This window comes from Glossina fuscipes, unplaced genomic scaffold, assembly GCF_014805625.2.
Source record: "Glossina fuscipes isolate IAEA_lab_2018 unplaced genomic scaffold, Yale_Gfus_2 61, whole genome shotgun sequence".
In the NCBI taxonomy this organism is placed as follows: Eukaryota; Metazoa; Arthropoda; class Insecta; order Diptera; family Glossinidae; genus Glossina; species Glossina fuscipes.
In genome coordinates, this window is record NW_023998433.1 from 3,652,785 (window position 1) to 3,676,256 (window position 23,472).

The 23,472-nt window shown below is 33.8% G+C and overlaps 1 protein-coding gene across 2 annotated transcripts in view; it reads right to left on the bottom strand.

Annotated features, from left to right (window-relative positions):
- Positions 1-4,588: 4,588 nt before the first annotated feature.
- The window catches only part of LOC119637818 (synaptotagmin-6), a 39,420-nt gene continuing 20,536 nt past the window's right edge, over positions 4,589-23,472 (bottom strand). Inside the window, exons 2-9 of one of the 2 annotated variants that reach the window (XM_038034156.1) lie at positions 9,760-10,106; positions 9,453-9,668; positions 9,297-9,383; positions 8,834-9,227; positions 8,495-8,775; positions 8,275-8,424; positions 8,062-8,202; positions 4,589-4,781 (exon numbers count right to left, since the gene is read on the bottom strand). In XM_038034156.1, coding sequence (XP_037890084.1) covers positions 4,635-4,781; positions 8,062-8,202; positions 8,275-8,424; positions 8,495-8,775; positions 8,834-9,227; positions 9,297-9,383; positions 9,453-9,668; positions 9,760-10,065 — 1,722 coding nt within the window. In that variant the 5' untranslated portion in view covers positions 10,066-10,106 and the 3' untranslated portion in view covers positions 4,589-4,634. Of the gene's footprint in view, positions 4,782-8,061; positions 8,203-8,274; positions 8,425-8,494; positions 8,776-8,833; positions 9,228-9,296; positions 9,384-9,452; positions 9,669-9,759; positions 10,488-23,472 lie in introns of those variants that run through there. The other variant, XM_038034155.1, reaches the window with a different exon arrangement.

A 23,472-nucleotide genomic window follows, 5' to 3' on the forward strand; every position in this document is an offset into this window, starting at 1 on the left:
TGATGCCATGATTACCCTTTCAAATTACCCCATATATCATCAACAGTGCCGTAGAATTTGGCATTTTCAATGCAACCGTTCACGTCAAACTCTAGAAACAATCCTGTTCAGGGTACGTTTTTTATCCGCCTGGATGGCCGGGTAGGCAAGAGTCTCGACTAGCAACTCAATGGTCGTGGGTTCAAATCTCAATGCGGTAGAGTTTTTAATAAAGCCGAAAGCCTTAGATGCTAGTGCTTTAAGGCTTAGAATTTATTTTTTGGCTAAATTTATAATAATAATAATGATAATAATAGTAATAGGATACGTTGTAATGGCGTATTTAAAAGATTACGGTTTATACTTTGCTGGGTTGCAGCCACTATGAACGCTATTTATGTTTCTCAAATCCCTCTCTCTTTTCAACACATAGACACATACAATGATCGTTCCGTAAAGTACATGACTTTTGTTCGTCTGCCTGTATTGATATTTAAGTCGCTATTTTAAAACCTTATATGAAAGGACGTTCTTATTATCTCTTCCTCTTATATATATGCCCTACACCACTTGTGGTCCAGGGTATATTAAGTTTGTGCGGACATATCTAACACGCAGAAGCATTTAAGATAGATTCACTTTTTATTATCGATCTAGTTCTGTCTGTTCGTCAGCCCGCCTGTCCGTCTGATGCCTGCCCATGTAAATCTGTTTTCTAGCTACGCGTAATTTTTGAGATATTTTGATAAAATTTACTATACTATAGTGTTTTGGCCCAAGGACGAACGCTATTGGAAATGGTTTGGGTGGGTCCGCTTTTTCGAAGACTGGCCATATAACGACTTATTTGGAAAAATCGTTGTATGGAAAAATTTCAATTTTTAAAATTGCTCAACAAAAGTGGTTAAATAAGAGTATTTCGGCTTTCTAAATTGGTATAAGTACTTTGGACTTGCTGTGACAGATTTTGATCCCGCTCTTATATAACGGAAACTGAAGTTCATGCGACAAAAAGGTACAACTTGCAATGCTTTATGATAAAAATCAGATCATAATAAATTAAGCTAAAAAAATTAGCTGTGTTCAATTTGGACCATCTCAGTCTATTTTTAGACACTTATCCTATATATCGATTTTTTCGAAAATTTATCCTTTATAGAGCAGAAAAATTGAAATTTTAATATTTGATGATGAAAACTAACCCTTAATAGTAATTTAAGATAAAAAAATTCACCATACTGAATTCTGAATACGTATCACAGATTTTTGAACGTTTCCTTCTTGGGCACCACGACTTTTTACTTCTTACGGAAAGTAAGCCCTTATTTGCAAAGAGCTCTAATTTTTAATATACAGTTCCATAATAGCAAGTTCCTATAAAAAGAGGACATAATTTTTGTGTTCTATGGCAAAAATAAGTAATTCGGTTAGACAATGTGGTGTAGGGTATTTATATGTCGGTCTAGCGCGACTATAATACTTTCCCTTGTTTTTATTGAAAATGTTACTTGTTTGTTGTATTAACACATTGAAGCCCGAGAACGCGATTTCATTTGATGCTGGTATCCGGAAACGAGATTTCTCGTTGTCATTTGGTATTTACTGGTGACAGGAATCGAAGGATCTCTTTTTGGTGAGAAGCATGATTTATTGATTGCTTCTGAGATAACGATATTTTGTAAACATTGCATGTCTCATAATAAACTTCTGCAAAACATTAGCGGGTGGCAATCTGTTAAGTATATGATATTCTTCAGTTGTGGTATGTTAAGCACGTTGTATGACCACAGCTTACACAAATCGAACTATTTAAGTGAGAGCCTTGCCGCCCGTAAATATATTTCCGAATGTATAGTGCTTATTGCATGCATGTCGCAAGTACCGCATGCTATTGTTTAATATTTTTGGAAAGCATTGCGCTTTACTGTTGTATTTATTGTACTAAAAAAAAAAAAAAGAAAACAAGTAATAATAATAGTACAATAAAAGTAAGTAAGCAAGCAAGAAAGTAGTGAACACGAAAAGGTTTCAATCAAAAAATAATACAAGTTTTAGTAAAAAAAAAAGAACGTAGTACTTGACAATGTCAAATAAAGGTACGTGTCATAATTAACGACGAAAAGCAAATTTATTAAATTTGTTGCTATAAGTATTTCCTTTATGTGCGCGCATACTGTAATTGTCAACTCGGTAGTAAAGATGCTAATGTGCGAAGAATGTATAATGGAATTCTTTTTATTAATATGCAACGTAATGCCGTTTCGCTCGTAATTACTGGAAAAGAGCTCTTAATCATTTTAAAAACTTTTGCTTGACTTGACTTCGTCAATCATATATATATTTTATTTAATTTTTTTCAAGTTAAAGAAGAAAACACCCTTTCCTGAAAGTCTTTTGCAGTTGACATTTTTTTCTCTTTGTTCCCAATTTCAAAGGGAGTAAAAATAAGCAAACTGGCTACGGTTATGGTTTCTTAAAAGTGCCGCTTAGAAAAGTCGAGTGAGTCTGAGTTAAATGTATCTTTCTCGTCGATGTGTGCCAAGAAATTTGTAAAACTACCTTAAATTATGTAATTATGCATTAATCTGGTAAACTTATTAAGATCGCTTTTTGGCGTTTATTAAATACTTTGTATATAAGTAGTAAATATTTTTAAAAAATATATATAAAAGAAATATTTTTTTTTTTATTATTATTAGTTTACAATATATAGGTGGCAATAACTACAGTTGACGGTCGGTTCGCGGGAATAGTGAAAAATATAAGTAAGAGTTAATTACTTTCCTTTTCATATATTTTCAATTTTACATATTTATTTTATTTTGTTTTTCCTTAAAGTGTAGCTTAATTAGTCTTAATACTTACGCATTTTTATATTATTTTACGGCATATCAGATATACAATAGCAAAAGTAAATAAATTATCACATTATCTTATTAAACCGATACGATACAATTGCGCTTGAAAGTGTTTACAAGTGTACAGCATATGTTTAGTACATTTATTAACTTAAACGTATTGATTTCATCCATTTTTCAAGGATTTTATTTACTTTTGCAAAAAGTGCGACAGTGTGGGCGCATTCGGCCAATTCACAAGCAAAGTTTTACTTTTTTAATTACTATCGTGCCTTGACGCAGAGAATGAATAAAGACTTATGAGATGAACCGCGTAATGAAATCATTGGCTTATGATACCATTGACTTTAGATACCTTTACGTCTCTAGAAAATTGTTCAAGATAATGTTATTAAGAAATGAAAGGAACGGATTATCATCCGGTAGTGAATACATTGGCAGAGTATTGCGTAACTATACGTTAGTGGAAGAATCCAAAATGATAATCTAACGGAAACAGTCAGTTCAGCCCTTTTATGGAAACTTTAAACTGTTTTTTTTGGGAATCATGTTTTTGAGCTGGCTTTCGACGTTTACTGGGCCGCCTGTCAACATCGGTCAATTTTTTCGATAAAGTAAAACTTGTTGATTCTAAGGTCGCTTTTCGAGGGATTTGTTTCACAAAATGTAAATAGGAAAAAACTTCAAAATAGCTTTATACATTTTTTTAAACAATCGGTCCGATTTTCACTAGATATCGTATCAGATATTCAGAAAATTGTTTTTTGGCGTTCTAGGCGCAAAATTTTCACTTAAAATTAAAAAAAAGAATTAAAAGAGTTGTTTTGCTAGAGCCGGAACGTAATCGATTTTGTGCTTTAAAAATCTGAAAAAACTCCATTTCAATAACTGATCATTAGACTTTAAATCCTATGAAATTACGCGCATACAGCCTGTCCTGTCTTTTTGTCTTTTTTACCTAAGTGCCATCACTGCTCTTTATGAATTGTATTAGTATTATTAATATGTAAAAATTATATTACATTTGCACGCGAGAGCGCTGGTGATAATTCGGACTTATCGTTTTCTAGAGGGTGACCATTTCGTATCGTTTCTTTAAGAAAAATTTAAAAGAAATTGAAGTCGAGCGCATGTAGATTGCAACAAGACTTAATAACTTGCCTAATTCTCGAGTGATTGAAAATGTTGTTGTTGTTCTTTGAATAGGACCTTTATAAGGAGAAATTGGTGCAAAGGGAACGCATTCACTTTCCTCTTTTCCTTAATGAAAATTGTTTTGCTATTGGACCAAATACTAATTACTCCAATTAGTTTAATTGAATTTAAAAAAAAAAACGACACTAAATTTTTAGTCTGATTTCCCAAACTGTAAGGGTGTGTAAAGGAATGCCTAATAGAAATTTGCAGCCGATTTATAAATGAATTCTTCTTTTCATATATTTTCAAAATATATCATATATATTACTTTTTTTTAACTTTTTAATTAAGCTCTTATGATCTAAATTAGTGAAGTTAAAAAGTAATTATATATGTTTAATATTATTGAGTTTTTGCTTAACTTTTTCTTTTCGGTCATTGATGTATATATGTATATATACCCATATTCTGTAAAGTATTTGTTTATATATATATATATATATGTATATATTGTTGTATGTGTCCATGCATATATACCCACATTTTGTAAAGTATTTGTATATATATATTGTTGTATGTATGTATGCATATATATATTAACATTCTGTAGAGTATTTGTATATATATATATATATATATTGTTGGTGTATTTTTCATCATTTAACGTATAAAATGCCACATGGCTGTCGGTTTGCGTGCATTGTTAATCATATCATGCCAATGTTGACAACCCGTGCCAAACTCTTGAGGACCCAACCCAATGCTGCCAATCTCCTGGTTTTCACTCCCGGTGTTGACCACATAGATCTGAAAATAGAATAGAGAATACAAAATAAAAAAACGATTAAAATATGAAAAACGACCTTTTTTCTAGCTCTCATTATATTATAATATAAAAAGTTGTTAATCTCGTATGCGAAGGACGGATTATCAAATTACAATTAATTTCCTTTCTCCATATTATCTGTATATGTTCTAGAGAGTCAAACAACTCTGAGGATTATCGACAAGCACGAACTATCGCATATAATACCTTCGCTCCTCCATCTGAGTAATTTCCTTCTTCATCCATTCCTTTCTCTGATATATACATATATATAAGTGGTTAAGTAGAGTTGGCACATAAACTCTTTTCCAACCAAATATTAACGAAAAAATCAATTCATTTCATTTGTAAATTGTAAATAAACGCTGTAAAAATAAGAGAGCGAAGAAAATAAAAAGTAAAATGGGCGTAATTACTGATTCTTGTTCGATTAGTATGTTTAAAGGCCTCGCACTAGAAATATATATATGTTTAAATGAATGGGGTAGAATGAGTAGAACTAGAGCCAACTAAATAATAAAATGTCTCAACATATTGTTTAAAATTGGAACTATGAAAATTTCAGGGATATTTGACGGTTCTTTCTTATCAATAAGAACGGTAGCGTTATTGATTGGTAGTCTTCTGACTGCTTGCTCTTTAATTTACGTTACTTGCATGGGCAAGAATTCCGCTAAAGGTCTCTTGACATGACGTCACACTGTATCAAACCTTAACAAGCAAAAGTAATGTACTTTGCTGATCCTGTGTTCTTAAGTGAGTGTGCGCTATGGTAGGACGCAGAGGAGGTGGAGTAAGAGAAAAATTAACAAGCAATGCGAATTGCGTAAATTAGTATCTTAAAAAACTGAAAGGGAATGAAAAGAAATCTTGTAAGCAATGCCAATAAAGAAACAAGTGAAAATATTATAGTCGGGCTAGGCCTACTTTTAAATACCCTACACCACATTCCTTATTTTTACCATAAAACCCAAAATTATATCTTGGTTTTATAAGAACTTACTAAATATACTAATATATATAATAAAGGCTTACTCTCCGTAAGAAGAAAAGTTTGTGCCTAAGAAGAAAACGTTCAAAAATTTGTGGTACTTATTCAAAATTTAGTATAGTGAATTTTTTTATGTTAAACTACTATTATGGGTCAATTTTTATCATAACATGAGATGGTCCAAATTTGGTGTGGTTAACTATTTTTATGTTAAATTACTATTATGATATAATGAAGAATTAATTATATCTTTTTGTCGCATGAACTTCAGTTTTCATTATATGAGAGCGGGTTCAAAGAATTACCTCAGCTCAGGTCCAAAGTTTTCATACCAATTTAGAATGCTGAAATAATATTACAGAGCGAGTTTTGCCAAAAAATTTTAAAAATTGCAATTTCTTTCATGTGATGGGTTTTCAAAATAGGCCGTTATATGGCGAATACTCGGAAAAGTGGACCGATCCGCATCAATTTTAATGGCGTTCGTCCTTGGATTAAAACATGGCAGTGTACCAAATTTCATCAAAATATCGCAAATATTGCGACCTCTAGCTTGAGTCAAAGATTACATGAACAGATATTAGACAACCATAGGGCAGACAAGGCAGACAAGCTTAGATCTGTTCGGAAAATGATTCTGAAATGATCAGTACAATAAACGGTGGATTTATCTTAACCGTTTCTGGGTGTTATATATATACCCTGTATATGACAGCAACGATGGGAAGACGATTCAGAAGGAAGGTGGACATACACACTTATCATACAATAATGGATGCGGAGTAAACACGGACAAGTTAGTTTTTTTCTAATGTAAATTTTGAAGTTATCTGTGTCGTTTCAACTTACTAGCAGATAATGCATGCCATATATGCCAAGGTATAAACAATGACACGCAGCACACTGTTTTCGTCTGTCCGGTTTAGGCATATTTGAGAAACATGCTGTTCAGATCTCTGCGAGTAAACTTGCGCCAAGTAGCATTCTAGCGGGCATGTTAATAAATAGCGAAAAATTGAGGATATGGACCGATGTTGTGCAAGACATGCTTTGATCTAAACCTCCACGAAGGCGATATCTGAACCCATAATCTTAGGTGAGAACGGGATGTAGGATGACATAGGGAAGATCAAGAATCCATAAGGGCCCATGTCGAGGTAATGCGAAAACTGTTTCGGGATGGCTTTGGCTAGTTGCCAGGGCGATTCCACTACGTTTAAAAAAAAATATATATACCGTGTACCGCAAGTGGTGTAGGGCACAATAATAAAAAAAATTCATTTCCTATATTACGGTGGAGAAAAAGTAAAAAAGGGCTTTCTATTTATTCTCCTTGTGTAAGATTATTTGCATTAGACGGACAGATAGGCTCATAACGATTTAAAAAATAATTTTGAATCGATCGGCATAAGAAAAGATGGGTCTATCTTAAGCCCTTCTGGGTGTTACATATGTCCGTACAAGCTTAATATACCCTATACAACAAGTGTTGATGGGGTAAGCAAGATATTATCGTATTTAACTCTTTTTCGAGTGTTTCATTAAAGCACGAGGCGGTTTTGAATCTCCTCTCATATAACCATTCCTACGGAAATTGTCCAGGAATATTAAGTTGACATATATATCTACCTTACCGAATTTGCACCACGTAGGTGTATTCTTTGGATAACACCGTTCCATCACATGGGAACCCTTATATGCCAAAACACTTTGATTGTTAACCTTTTTGTGATAAAAATTTGTTCATGATAGTAATTAAATAAAAAAATTATGTGGACCCAATTGGAACCACATGGCGCTATTTCTTGGCCCCACTCCATATAAGATATCTATTGAGTAGTAAGACCTCCGAGAAAAGGCTTGATTTTTAATGAAAATTAATTCATAGTAGGGTTTTAGCGAAAAAATTAACATCAAGAATTTTGGATCGCCTTTTGGATTTCCTTTCCAAGCCGAAGATATTACTGTGCCTAGCAAGCAAAATTGGCATTCAAGACATCATGGAATTGGCATATTTTGGATCAATGTAAATATATTAATTTTATTAATATTATTTTGATATTTGGTGACGTAGATTATTTAATAGACGCTTTTGTCCAATTGCAGCGCTGTAACTTGCATTTTTTTCAGATCTTAACAAACAATACCTTGCATATAGGTGGTGAGAATTAAATATTGCGTTTTAAGGTGAACACATAGCATCATTTCAGTTTTCTCCTACACTTTTTTTCCTAAAAGTTTAAACGGATAAATTTGATTTACTACTCTACCTCGATAGCTGCATGCGTTAGAAGGGATGACTGCAAATTAAAAGTAAATGCTTCATTCCATATTGGATTAGCGGCGTCATCGGAACGACTGATAGTGGTTTTTTTCTTTTTCACTCGCTTGCCATTTTGTATTAAATAAATCTAAAAAAAAGATATTCCGTGTTCTCAATACATAACTCTTAACATATTTAAGAAATCTGTGTGTTTGTTTACCTTAATATAAGTTTCCTGTACAGTATCCAAATTTTTGGCTTTCATTATAACTATTGTTAAGCGTTCAGCTTGCGGTAAATAGTTTAAGGAACATAAAAGCTCTGGACGATCTTCTGGAGGCTTTTTAGTACGCAATAAATCACCCCAGATCTAAATTGAATCGAAGTATATGACTATTTCTTATCTTCCGATATTTTAAACAAAAAAAAAAATTATTTACCTCTATTGATTTTGTTACATCCAATTCATCAATGCATATTCTCACTTCGCCTATGACATCATTGTGCGAATAGCGATCGTAGTCCAATAGTTGCAAAGTTAATTCTTTGCCATGCAATTGATCTCGTGAGACGGGGAATTTGAAATGCTGATCAAAATAGGGGTTACTTTGGCCGCGATGTATTATTGTTTGGCGTTTACGTTTGTCTACTTCAGGCTCTAGAAATAAACGAACATAAGGATCGCGAAAACCTCCTTCCTCAATGGGACACAAATTGTGCGCTAATAATCGATAATAAAATTACTTCACAAAAATTTTCGAAATTTGCTTAGGTCTTGCCTTCAATCAAATGCACGGTTAGATCAAATAGATGATAATCATATTTAATGCGCAAATGGAGTCTGCCCAATGCTGGATTGGTTTCGGGCGCATTTAGATATATTGGGCCGTCGGGGCCTTTGTACAGGTCGGGTTGTATAGCTCCCAGAGGTGAAGCTGGCCCTAAAGCGGGATCAACGTTGGCTGGCAAACGAGGTGGTATTAAGAGAGGTGAAATGCAACGTCCTCCTGCTATTTTCGAACAATAAGGAGGACTTGTATTGTTAATGGAGCAGCTTGGCAAATTATTTTGAGATGTACTCGAGTTACGCATATCATTTATTTCTGTAACCACTTGGTTAGAAGTACGGGCATCTAAAGATATTGTACGCATAGGACTGGAAGTACGTGATAACTATAAAAGAGGAGAAAAAAAAACGTGGATTTTTATTCATTTTTGAAATGGAACATAATGTCGTCTTACGTAATAGGGGAATGCCGGTTCTGTAGGTAAGGAAATACGCCCATCGGGACCGAAAGTGCGTATCTGTGGAGAAGAGCCCCGATGGCACTGAGAATTTATATAAACAGTAGGATAAAACATTATTTATCAGTTAGGTCAGTGAGAGGCAAAACTTACCGATTGCCTAGATGGAGCGCTATCAACACTACTTTGGCTGGAAATGGATGGTGTTCGTTTAAGCCTAGGGGTAAACGAACGATTTTGATGATGTAAATGCAAAGGACTATTCAAAACCTCCGAATGTCCTCGTAAAACATCAGCGTTTGCGGTATGCGTTGCGTTTGCTTGGGAAGCTGGTTGTACCGGCTGCGATTCTTTTGCGAAATTAATTTCCTGTAAGTATATCATAAGAGAAAATGTGAAATTGAAAAGTATTGATATAATGAGAAACCTTTTAAAAAAATATTTTATATAATTTAACCACCTGTTTCATATCGGCTTGTAAATCGCAACTATCATTTGCGCTATCAATATCGCTAGTAGTCGACATTATGAACGAGGCCGATGGTGGTGGTGTCATGGGTAGAGCTGGTTGTTTAGTTAAGATCGCCGCCGCACTACTTGCCATTGTGTCGTCATCATTGACGATAGCCGATGTTGAAGGTAATTCTTCCGAGTTGCGATCTAAAGTAACACGTCTAACAGCGCCGACGCGTTCTTTGGCCATGCGTGACCATGATTCAAGGCGTTTATGCGCCAGCCAGCATGCCGCCGGACCGAGACCGCTCATTATTTGTATAAATACTTTACTTATTACTGATCTATCGCTATCTACATTAGAAGAGTAATTCTCTAAGCATTCATTATATTTTATGCTTAACAAGTAAGAAGTGAAATAATACAAATTCTCGATGGCTGATGGAAAGGGATGAGAATTTTTCAATTGTAATAGCTCTCAATTCGCAAACCAAAGAATTAACGAAATCTCCGCTATAAAGCATACATAGTGTAATGCGTTACTTTAGCTCCTCTCTATACCCGTTTTTCCCTCTTCTCTACGTTTTTTATGATCCCTGACTAATTCGCTGTGAAATAGACAATTTATTTATCATATTAAATGCTGTACAATACTGTTTTAATATCGAAATATGTGTGTGTTGTACACCCTTCCAATGCACGCATGCATGCGTATATGTATGTAGACATTACAGCCCTCTCCTGACTGAATACTTATTTTCTATTTCGTTTAATTCGGGCTCTTTCAGTTTGCCTGTGATACCGACTATGATGTGTTTCTATATGGATGACAATTTGTCATACGTGCTTGATTTAATTTAATTTATTTATAGTAACACTCCGATATCACGACAAAACCAGCAACAACAACAACAACCAGAACATATGGTTAGGTATTTTGTTAAATTGTTATATTGCAATCAGATGTAACGGTTATTTAATAGAGTGGTATTGCGTGCTCTGGCTATTGTTGTTGTTATTGCTCTTCAAACGAAGAACGTTGAATTTCTTTAGCTGCATAGAAACCCTGGAAAATGGATCTGTCTACTAAATAGATTTTCATAAAACATATACGTATACCTCTCGTCCGTTGGTCTATGAGTAAAGACACAGACGGTTCTGTTTCTTCTTTGTCTTTTTGTTCTTCGTAAAACTTAGGGGTTGTTCCTAGACGCATTACTTTAATTTCGAAATCTTGTGAAATGATAATTTTTGCACAAAAATGGCGAACTTTTCCAAATTTATATAAATTCACACGTAACAGTTCAAGATTTCAAATCAATTCAGTATTATCCGTTTGCTCTTGCGACCATAAATCTTTCTGCTGCTTAAACTCTAACAAATTTAAACAAAAAAAAAAAAAAAAATTGGAGAATATGTTTTTGCTTGAACCTAAACCCTTCAAGTTTAAGGTGGGTATTATCTGTTTACAAACCTATTTACTTTAAAATACTTTTGTCAATAGTTCGCGACATACGGTATAAAATAGGTTGATATTTGGTGCAATGAAATTCCTGCAAAAATCGAACCGCTAGAAATGTTTACAGTCATCTAAAAAAGAGTGATAAGTATTCTAACGCCTTGAGAAGCATATATTTAGGAAATACTTAGCACTTATCCGACTGGGAGTCAATATAATCGATCAATATATATTCACGTAAAGTTTCGAACCTGTTATAATTTGAAAGTATTATTATTATTATTATTATAATTTTAGACTAATGAAATAATTTCTTAGACGAAAAAAAAAGACATTGAGCACTAGCAGCAAAGGCTATTGGCTCTAATTATAAAAAAGAATAATAAAATGTAGATTAGATAATGAGATTAGTAGTATTAATAAAGTAATATATAGAATTGATATTCGGTTCTGAAGCTGATTTTAGAATGTCCAAAGGGTTAGTCGTTTCAAATGCAATACTTCTAGCCAAGGAAAATTTAAGGCAGTCGCAGAGAATGTGCTTCATAGTGAGAGTTTGTATGTACTATATGAAATTCACTCTTGTTAAAATAGAATTTTTCCAGGAAGGTGGCGCATCTGTCAATACAATTTGAAAGAGAAATTGGAGTCTCTTTATTTTCGATGAAAGCACTGAAAAAGTTGCTGTCGGGGGTATTCGCACCACACTTTTCCAAAGTAATTAGAAATCTCATCTGCGTCAGTTAAAGTTCCATTGGAAGTACAGATGGCAGAAATTTCGTTCACATTTGAAGTCCCATTGATTTTATTCCAGACAACTTTCTTTGATGTATTTCTGTGAATTCTTTTTGAAAAAAGTTCGAAACTAAGTGCCTTTGATTTTCGTAGTTCCTTCCTGAATAGAGCATTGGCCTTTTTGTAGAATAACAAATGATCATGATCAGGACATCTCTTAAAGCGTTCCCATAGATCCATTTTATTTTTCCTCAAAAACCAACGAGCGTGTTGTTCCACCAAGGAACCATAGCTCGTTTAAAAGAGCTGTTGGATTAAGGAATAGAAAAATAAGCAGCCATGCGAATCGCTTTAGACATAATAGCAGCATCATGGTTGCAGTTCCCGTTAAATGGCTTCGAATTCAGAAATGACTCGGCCTGTTTGGAATAACTGATCCAATCCGCTTTATCTAGGAGGAATTACAGAGGACTTTGAAAGGTTAAGATCGATTATGATTGGATAGTGATCACTATTATGTAGATCATCAGAAATAGACCAGGAAAACAAAGGAAGAAGTGACAGAGAGCAACATGTTAAATCAATATTTCGAAAAAGTATGATGAGTTGAAAAGTGCGTTGGTTTTCAATCATTTAAAATACAGAGATTGCTTTGAATGAAGGCCTTTTCTAAAACACGACTGTCGTTTACTGTTGAGCCCCAAATGGTATTCTAGCTATTAAATTCGCCGCATATAACTAATGGACGGGAAAGAACGGAGAATAAGTTGTTGAGTTCTTGTTGAGAAAACGATTGTGAAGGTGGGATATAAAGCGAAATCACTGTAAATTTTATTTTTAAGGTTATTTGTATCGGTACGTCTTGTATGTTTGAGCTGAAATTTATGCGTTTGTGAGGTATACTTGATTTTATAAAGACACCAACTCCTTGTTTAGAATATAAATTTTGATCAGCATTGGTGAAATATCCAGTAAATGATTTGGGTGGAATAGGATTAAAAGAGCTTCTACAATGGGTTTCTTGAAGCGATATAAAGGTTGGACTGAAATCACTTACGAGTGTACGGAGTTCATCGAAATTATTAAGAAGTCCCTTAATGTTCCATTGTAGAATTTTAAAAACACTATTCAATTGTAGTGACATGGAAACGGAATGGTAGGTGGGTTAGTTGACATATCAGCGTTTCCGTCGAAACGGTCGCAATAGGAAGTGCAACGAGTCGGCGCACGTGAATTATTTGAAGGTTGGTTAAGGGATGATAGATTGGATTCATTACAGCTTGTAATTTGTTGAGTAAAGTTGAGAGCTGTTGATTCTGAGCAATGTAGTTTGTCAGACCTTAGGATAGGTATTGTTGTTTTAATTTTTTCAATATTTGCTGTTGTTTTGGTTTTTTTAATATTATCTTTGGCGGGTGATGGAACTGGTTTTGCAATGTAATTTTTGATTGATGGTAGAACAGGTTTTTCATTGGAAGGAGTTGGAGTTAAGGCTTATTAGGCTCGATTTGCGAGGCGACAGCGGCGTAGGTATTACATTTGTTAATTCATTGGGTTCCAGATGGATTCCTGGTATTTGCATCGCGCTTCGCCCATGCTACATTAATTTTCTGTTTACATATCTAGAATTTCACGCATTTGTATAAAACGTGGGCATTGTTCGTCTAACGCCGAGTGCTGATCATTGCAATTTAAGTAAAAATTACGGGTACAGCATTCAGCATGTGGAGAGAGACCACAGTTAGCATAATATGGAGCACTGGTGCACCTATTTGCGGTGTGACCGTTGGCAGTTTTTGAACCTCATGGGATTTGGAGTGAAGAGTTTTACTTTATATTTATACCAAGCCACATCAACAGTTTGCGGTAACCGGTGCCGATCAAAGGTCATAATAATCCTTCCTGTAGGAGAGCGGGTTTTTCCGTCGCCATTTAATTTAGTGAACTTATGGACTTCAGTCACTCCTTGATTGCCCGTTTCGCGAACTATTTCATCTTCCGGCACATGCTTTAAGTATGGGGCATAAATTGCGCCTCTAACCGAGTTCAGGTTGGGATGAAGTTTGGCAAAAATAGCACATAAATTAGCTAATGATTTCGACTTCAGGAGGTTTCCAGTTGCGCGCGGGTTCTCAGCGCGGACAAGTAAATTCCCATTACGTAGAATCGAGATAGGGTCTATATATGTTGTAATGCTATCTAGGGCTTTGTTTACAGCAAAAGGACTGATTTGTGAAATTGTTATGCTAGTATCAATTGAAGAAATAACAACATATTTTTTGTCAACAGGAGTGATTTTACTCATTGGCAACACCGAAAAGTCCGAATATTTATTTTTTTTTCCTTGGGGGGATATGTCCGCTAATAGATAAAATCTGTTTGAGTTTTTATCTGGCGGCCACGAGGTCATTATGCCTTATGTCTATTATTTAGTAATTTGAGAAAAGACTATTCACTCGGAACTAGTAAAGAAAACGTCAATTGTTTTCAATTTTTTATTTTTTTGTTTTTTGTTTTTCTATTTTTTTATTATATGTAAAAAAGCACATACGGTATCCGCGATATCTAGTTTTTGCAAAAACACTGGAAAGACACGAGTTAAATACACAAAATCGCCGAAACAATTAAAAAATCGCAGACAAAAAAGAAAACACGCACTACTCAGAACACAGGTCGACTACAAATTGAATTTGAAAGTAATTAATAGAAATATGTTAAAATATTGCTTTTACAATATCCCAATTTCCCACAAACTTTTGATATTACATTGTGACATTCACGTCAGCATTCGTAAGAGAAAACAAAGTATTTTCTTGTTATAGTTTTTGTAACTTTGCATCACATGTGGCACTCCGGAGTAATAGTAATAAACCCCGTCAATAATATTGTTACTGGTAGTATAGTTAAAAAGCTGGTTTAGCCAAAAAAACTTTAGGAGGAAAACACGCTTTGACTTGTAAGGTCTCTCTGATATCGGTTAGAGTACGACTGTTATAACAGTATCTCAAGTTTTCATAACTCATCCTATAAGAAAGGATAAATGCATTTGTCAATAACAATTAATAACGCCTGCAATTAGAAAAATCCTGATTACTGTTTAATAGCACATATTGAGTCGGCGTAGGTTTCTTCTAATATTTTCGTGCCAAGAACATGAGCCTTAAAAAATGACAAGGATAACTGTAGGGAGTATAGTTCAGACACAAATTTATCGATTACATTCCTTTAACAAACATATGCAAGTTCTCAAAATCATTTTGATGTATATATCACGCAAAGACTCGAGTCTGAGCCTTACTTGAATACGTATTCACTTAGGGATTAAAGTGGATTATCAAGTTTCGCGACTTTCATTTTAAAATCATTCGTGTGGGTAAAGTTCGGTTTTGAGTCCATATCTCGATTAATAAGCATGGGCGTTGCATTTGATAATGCTGTTCCAGGTGTTTCTAAGTAGAATTCCTCTTATTCTCTGTTTCCACCAGCTTCTATTGGTAATTCTTCCTGGCCACTGGCAATATCCATCGGGTGCCAAGTGAGTCTGGTTCTAGCTGATGTGCATTTATATTAGCAAAAGTCGGATGTTAGATGCGAAACTCATTCTGTTGGCGCCACAGTGCGATGAAGCTAGACCTTCAAAGTCAATGGAAACTTGACTTGAGCTCAAGCTTAACTTGTCTTATGGAAGAAGTTCCGTTCATTTCGATGAAGTCATTAGTAGACCATGTGTGGCAAGGTTTTCATCTAAAAGTGAATAATAAATGACTAACAATTCTAATATCAAGCAAATAAAATCGCCTTAAAAGATATAGCTCTAAAGATAAAATATATCACAGTTGAGGGAAATTTTGGACGGGAGTAAAAATATATATTTTTCTCTTTGTCGTTTATTTTAGAAATTGCATACCTCCAGTTTCTAATTCCTATTTTCATATTTACGATCGTAGGAATTCTTTAAATTTCAGCTTAAATAAGTTTTGTAAATCAAAATTAATTTAGCTGTAAATATGCATGGTCGATCTTGAGTTCTTGTATTATGTTTCTATACAAGAACCATGTAAGAACATTGCAGTCGGGCAAAGCAATTAGGTAACGTATAACCTTGCTTAACACAGTTGTTTACTCGTTTTGGTAATAAGACATCAAGAATTACATATTATTTATATGCAAAGGCCTCATTTAATAAAAGCCCACATATTGGAAACCATGATATGACATGATCCAAATTTAGCAAATTTAATTTAATTCCTGAAAATTTTATTATCTTTCAGTTTCCGTCATTGAAAAATAGAGTGTATACTTTCTCTCCATATAAGAGCTTGTCGTTCATAATAGTCTTTATAGATGTTAAGGTCCGAATTCCCTATAGTTAATTTTTTTGATTAATTTTTTTACTATGGACCAGTTTTCATGATCAAATATGAAAAATTAAATCCTTTTCTGTAAGGTTTACTATTCATGAGAACTTTTATATGGAGTGGGGTTCAAAAATAGACCCACTTGGTTTAAATTTGACATTTAGACCTTCTTATCATATAAAGATTTAAATTTCGTAGGTACGATTATATGGGGGCGTGTTCAAAATATTACACCAAATTTTAGAAGGTCGAAATACTTTAAGACAGCCAGTTTCCCAAAAAATGTTGTAAATTGCATCATTTTTTAAAATAAGGCGAAAAGTGGACCGAGCGCAATCACTTTCAATACCGATCGCTTTTCGTTCAAAACACGTCAATGTAACAAATTTCATCGAAAGATCGCAAAAATTTGGAACTTTAGTTTGAACCAAACAATACGTGGACAGACATCCGACGGACAGATAAGCAGACACGCTTAGCTCTGTTCAGAAAATGATTCTAAAACGATCAGTACAATAAACGGTGGGTTTCTCTTAAGCGCTTTGCGGGTTATGTATATACCCTGTATATGACAGCAACGGTGGGAAGACGATTCAGAAGGAAGGTGGACATACACACTTATCCCAAACATACACAACAATGGGTGCGGAGTAAACACGGAGAAGTTAATTTTTTTCAACGTAATTTTTCCCGAGTCATCGAAATTTTTGGAGTTATCTGTGCCGTTTCAATTTACTAGCAGATAACGCATGCGCTCCAGGGTATAAGCAATGACACGCGGAACATTGTTTTCGTCTGTCCGGTTTAGGCATATTTGAGAAACACGCTGATCGAAGGATGGAGGAAATGGGCCGGTGTTATGCAACGCACGGTTTGATATAAAGCCCCAAGAAAGCGATATCTAAGCCCGTAATCTTAGGCGAGGACGGGATGTAGGATGATATAGGGAAGATTAAGAATCAATAAGGGCCCATGTCGAGGTAATGCGAAAACTATTTCGGGATGGCTTTGACTAACTAGAACTAAAGCAAAGCTAATCAATGCAGAGGCATACGCTACGGTGATGTACGTTCTACTCTGTGAATATCTGCGTACATTGAATATGCTGTTTTGCTCGTTCAATCTGCTTGTCGTTTCTAAGAAGCCTGCCATCTATTGCAAGTTCAATGTTTTACAATTAATACAAGTCGTAAGAAAAAAAATTCTTCGTCATAGTAAAAAAAATTTCTCACCTAAAAAGTGTATAAATGAAAGTATTCCAAAGTAATATGAACAAGCAAAATTAATGAATTTATGGACTTGTGTCATAAGTTTTACATAAAATGCGATAGGTTTGCAAAAGTAAACATAAATAAAACCATTATAGTGAGCCGGTGTCAACGATTAAATATCATACAACACCCCACGATTATTTATATAAAAAGTCGTTATACGGAAAGTTCTTTGGCCAAACACATTATTGTACCAAATTTCATCAAAATATCTCATAAATTGCGACTTGCAGGTTGAACAAAAGGATACAAGAGGATCAGCGAGATAAATGGACGGGCAGAAAATTATTCTGAATCGATCCGAATAATAAAAGATGGGTCTTTCTTCTGGACGGTCTATACATCTGGACAAACTTAATGTACCCTTGTATCAAAAATGGTGTAGAGTATAAAAACTATAATTATAACTGAACTATATATTTAATTTAATATCTGTTAAAACATTTCACAGTGATTCTATTTTCAAAAGCGGATAAACGTTGTTATAATTTTAATAGGTTAAGATTACTAGTTGGGAATATATTTATAATCTTCCTTATTTCTCTATGGGACCATATGTGAGTATATTACCGGATTAAATACAATAAACTCTCAATTAGTGAATGTATATCTAATATATGTTCACAAGTCTCCAGAGTTCTATAGCATGTCTCATGAACCCTTTTCATTATACATCGCCGTTAACTGTTTGACTATATTGCAGTTATTTTCTGTTTTCTTTACATAGTATATTCTGGTGTATTTAAATTAATTTCATTGAGTTAAATGTTTTATAGTTTCATTTATATAAATGATAAAGAAAAACATTATTATTATGCATGTATTCACATGCATTTATGCATGTACGGCTACAAGTAGCTCGAAACCATTTTGCGCCATTTCCGATGTACAAGCCAAAGTAATGACCATGAGTCGATAACACTTGCAATGGGTTTGTAAATTCGATAGAAGAAGTGAAGTCAATAATTTGTAAAATTTTAATTTGTAGAAAATTTAATTAAAATATGGCTTTCACAATATAAATCTAATATTAGTAAATTCATTCTTTCGCCTCTCTATGGGAAAACAATATGAAAACACATGCAATTGATTGCGTTGGTTGCGTTGTCGAAGAGATACATAAATTATAATGATATAGAAGAAAACTTTAAAAACACACTCTCGTACCTTCAAATACAGCTGTGTTTAGGTGTATTTAGATATCCAGGAAAATAACGGACTTATAAAGATTTTTTAATTTGATACAAATAAAATACGTAATTTATGTATGTTCGTTCACCCAAATAAGTGGAAAATTCTGTTTCGTTTATGCCATATATTTCATCTTTCATTATATAGACATTTATTTTTGCTTTACTATTACGTCTGAACAAAAACACTTCTTGTCGACTTCGTACCTAGTTTGGTGAAAAAAATTTTTAAAGTTAACTTAAGCACTTCTTCAATATTTTTATAGCGATAAGCATACGTCGCACTATAAGATTGCGGTAGAAGCGTGTAAATGTAAAGATTTTCAGCTAATGGAGAGTGCTGTGATACAGTTATAGCTTCGACGGCTTTGAATTGGCTTAGAGTTGGCGTAACTCAATAAACAACAGGTGGACTGTGCAAAGCCGATCTTCGTTGCATACACTTTATCAATTCTTTAATGCACATTTGCGGATCGAGTAAACCCACTGAACGGGATTCTTTGATAAAAATTTAATTGCGAATTGTATCGCTGCATAACACGAGGAATAATTGAAAAATTCTTTATTATCCTAAGAAGGGTGTTCGATGTTCATAGCTAGGCCGTTATCCCATGGGAAAGCTAACGCGCGTTGATAGATATTCGTGCAACTTTTAGATTGTTGTTCGATTATGTTTTTAAATGATTGACCCTCCATATATTGTTTGAAGTTTTCATTTTTTACACGCTGTAACTCTTGCCGTAAACGTATATTGAATTTGTGCGAATGTATGCACCACGCAAAAGGACTTAAAATGGATCTGCCTTTTCTTATATAATATGAATGAGAAAATGCCTTTGAATCGACTTATATACGTCTGCCCGGTTCCCTGCCCGTCCCTCTGTCTGTTTGATGTCTGGCCAGGAATTTTCTTATTCAACGAAATTTGATAGACCGATATGATTTGATCAACGGGCGAACACTATTGGATTGGACCAAAAATTCTTCTTCTTTTGATTTTAGGCTTTTTAGATATTATGAGAGATTAACACTCATTGTTAGGATTGATTGATGAAACGGAACTATTTTTGTAATAACACGATTATTTTGCGATTATGTGCTATTTGAGCACGATTTTGCTCAAATTAGTTGCAATTGATGCAAAAGTCTTCCAATTTGTTTCCGTATCAGTCGACCAGCACGGCATTATTGATTGTCGCTGACTGGTACGATTGAAAACGCTTCCATTGAAAACAAATGTAAATCGCTCTCAATAGCTCTGTTAACATAAATTGTGAGCCAATCAGTCAATTTTAGTATGCCTAACTACGTATGTTCTACGATTTTGAACAGCCGACTTAACCACGGCATTAAAACTAAGCCTTACTCAACGGTATATTCAAGCATTGATGTAATAGTCATGTAAATTCACTTCTTGTGATCATATTTAGTCTGGTAGGTTCACAAATTTAGGTTTTTGCATCACGTTTGCTTCAGGAATTGGTTACAATTTTTATGTTGAACCAGAATGTCCTTGCCCTTGCTCTTTGTCAATAGCATAATTGAAGCATTATGAAGGATATCGAATTTTTGTTCTATATGTTATTGGATTATCGATAACTTTAAAAAGCCCACTTTGATTAAAGAATTTGCATAAGCAGCGCGTATTATTGATGCGTTGGCACGTCCTATACACTACATTATAATCTAATATATCTAATATATTTAAATAAATTGAGTTTATTAGCGAACGCGAAAAACCCCAATGTTTTGAATTCTATATGTTAATTTTTGGATTATAACTGTTTAACTGTAACTACATTTAAGAGGTATCGTTCTTCTTTTCGAGTCTAAGGCAAAAAATTAATTATTGGTTTTAGATTTTCCATTATCCCTAAGTATTGTATTCATTTCTGAGCATTTCACATTCATTTAAATCCCACTCACACAGTTTGCCATTATTTTTATACCAAAAATAGTGCTAGAGGATGAGAATTAATGCATTTTACCATTGAAGCACGCTGCAATATAATGCAGTGCATGATTATAGTCAACCGTGTATTTATGTTATTAAATAAAAGAGCCTGAAATTATTGGTTATTATAACAAAAAATGATAATCGTAAAATGTATAAAAATCGCCAAAAAATATTACAAATAAAACGTTTCCCCTATTGTGAAGGAAAATATGAAACAAAAACACAAAAAAAAGTACACACAAACTAAACATTGCATGTAAGTAACCTTGGTGGTGCATTATAGGTCACGGGGTCATAAGCACTTTTCAGATAAAAATATACACACGAGATTTCAACTGTTAAGGATAAATATTTCATTTTGTTATATATATTTATTAAATACCTCACATGTAGCATACCGTAGAACATTTGAAGTAAACTTACTACGCGTGCGTAGAAAAAAAGACGATCATTGCCGTGTTTTCAATAAGGATGTAGTTCAAACAATTTGATTTTCTGAAAATTATATCAGATTAGGTGCTATGCTTGGTCAACAAGTAAATAATATTAGAGACAACGAAACAAATAGATGGTCGAACATTTCGTTCAAAATTGAAATTAGGAGATTTGTAGGGACTCTTTTTGTTTATCTGTTATCAACAATAGTACTAATGTTGCTCGCTAGTAGTCAGTTGTATGCATTTCCTTTCATTTTCACTATGAAAACATTTTTTGTTGTTAAAAGAAATTATGTTGTAGTTTGTTACAGTTATCTTTATCTAATGCACATATTTTATTTATATATTTTTTAAATTTATTTCCTGGCAAATATATCTCTGATATATTCTATCCAATTTTCGATATCGTCGGTTACAGAAAAGCTTATTTGAAAAATATTTTTATATCCACCACTGAAGAATGGGGAGTATACTCATTTTGCCATAATGTTTGCAACACCCAAAAGGAAGCTTCAGAGACTCTATAAAGTTTATATATTATATATTGATCAGCATGAAATCCTGAATTGATTAAGCCATGTGTGTCCGTCTGTGTGATATGTGTTGTTGAAACTCTCCTTATCGTAAAAATGAAGATATCGACTTCAAATTTTATAGAAATATTCGAGATTTCTGCACGCAGGATGGTTTTGAAAATTGGGAAAATTGGTCACAGTAAAAGCCGACAGTTCAGCGTAAGCTGAATGCAACTTCGTTTTTCTAAACAAAAATTTTTGATTTTTGCTCATTACTCAGGTATTGTGAAAGGTATAAGGCGGAAATCTTCAGCATTTACTTTGCGAAAAACTCTACTATTTATGTGCAAATATGGAAAAAATCGGTCGCATCCGTGCAAGGTTTCAAGTGATTAACTTATCTTAACTTCACTTTACATTCACTTTTTTGAGGTTTTATGCTTATCAATAGTAAGGTAAACAAGGCGGAATGCTTAAAACTATTCTGTACAAGCCTCAAAAGGAGATATATTATCGAATGCAAAAATGCATTACGATGGGCACCACAACCTGGTGAATACATTTTTCCTCAAAAATACCATCCATATGGGTGTCAAATAAAAGGGCTATAGAAAAAGAATGCGAAAAGTTAAGTATGTTAATATTAATGGTGGATTAACATTTTTAACAACACCTTTTAGTGAACTAGAAGGTGAAAAATAAATTTGACATTTTTGACATTTTTTTTTTTTATGGCAATAATAGCATGAGGCTGCAAAGATTTTAACGGTGGCGCCTATGCGCAATTCGGCGCCAGCCAAATGCAACTTTCTTACTTGTTCTTCTTAAAGTTGTTAATCTCAATAATCTGGTTTTCCTCTTCTGAAGTGTTTATGGTTCTTTTTTTTGTTTGGATTTTCCATTAAAGGTATTTAATTCTAACTAGCTCAAAAGCTGCTTTGCCAAAATACCAGGCACTACGCATAGGTATGTATAAGGTTATGTGCAGATAGCTAAATGTGGTTTTCAGTCATTAAATTGAGCTACATATTTACGTAACCACTTTAGGTCATACCGTTGACCATACCATCGGTTGTGTGTAGTATTTTGTCAAAGTGTAGCCTTTTCAATAAATTCTGTTGTAAAAGATGCCAACATATCTAACCATCTATATATGTGCTTTTTTGCATCTCATCTGGATTAAAGTATTATCAGCAAAAGAATTTTTCCCTTCATATTAAACATGCGATACTTCTATAAAATATTCGCAATGATGTCGTACTACGTGACTTGAAAAACTAAAATGTTAAATTATTTTCAATCCCTTTTATTTTACATTACTTATTAGAGTTTGTTGAAATTTTGCTTAGACCGGTCTAACCAAATTTACATAAACAGATATTATGTACACTTTCTCTAAAGAGCGTTTTAATGGTATGTGCGCTTTAATAGTATGCGAGAAAGTATTTTTCAGCTTTTTCACACATATTCTTCAAAATTATTATGATTATTTAAAACGGTTTCTGCATTTTTTAGCCATTCTAAGCGAATGTTGTTTTCGCTGTTACATGCAACGATATCACGTAAAGTTCCATTTCATTTTCTTAAGTTTTTTAAATATTTTCGCCAATGAACTGAGAGAGAGAGGGCTATAGAATATTTATTTTACATTATATATTCGTTAGCTGTTTCCATGTATTTTGGACATTTTTTCACTTCAAAAAAGAATTTATTGCGAAAAATTTGTAAAATGTATATTAATCAAAAGAGCTTCCATCATTCCCTACTACATTTTACAATACTTTTGGCAACAGGGGGA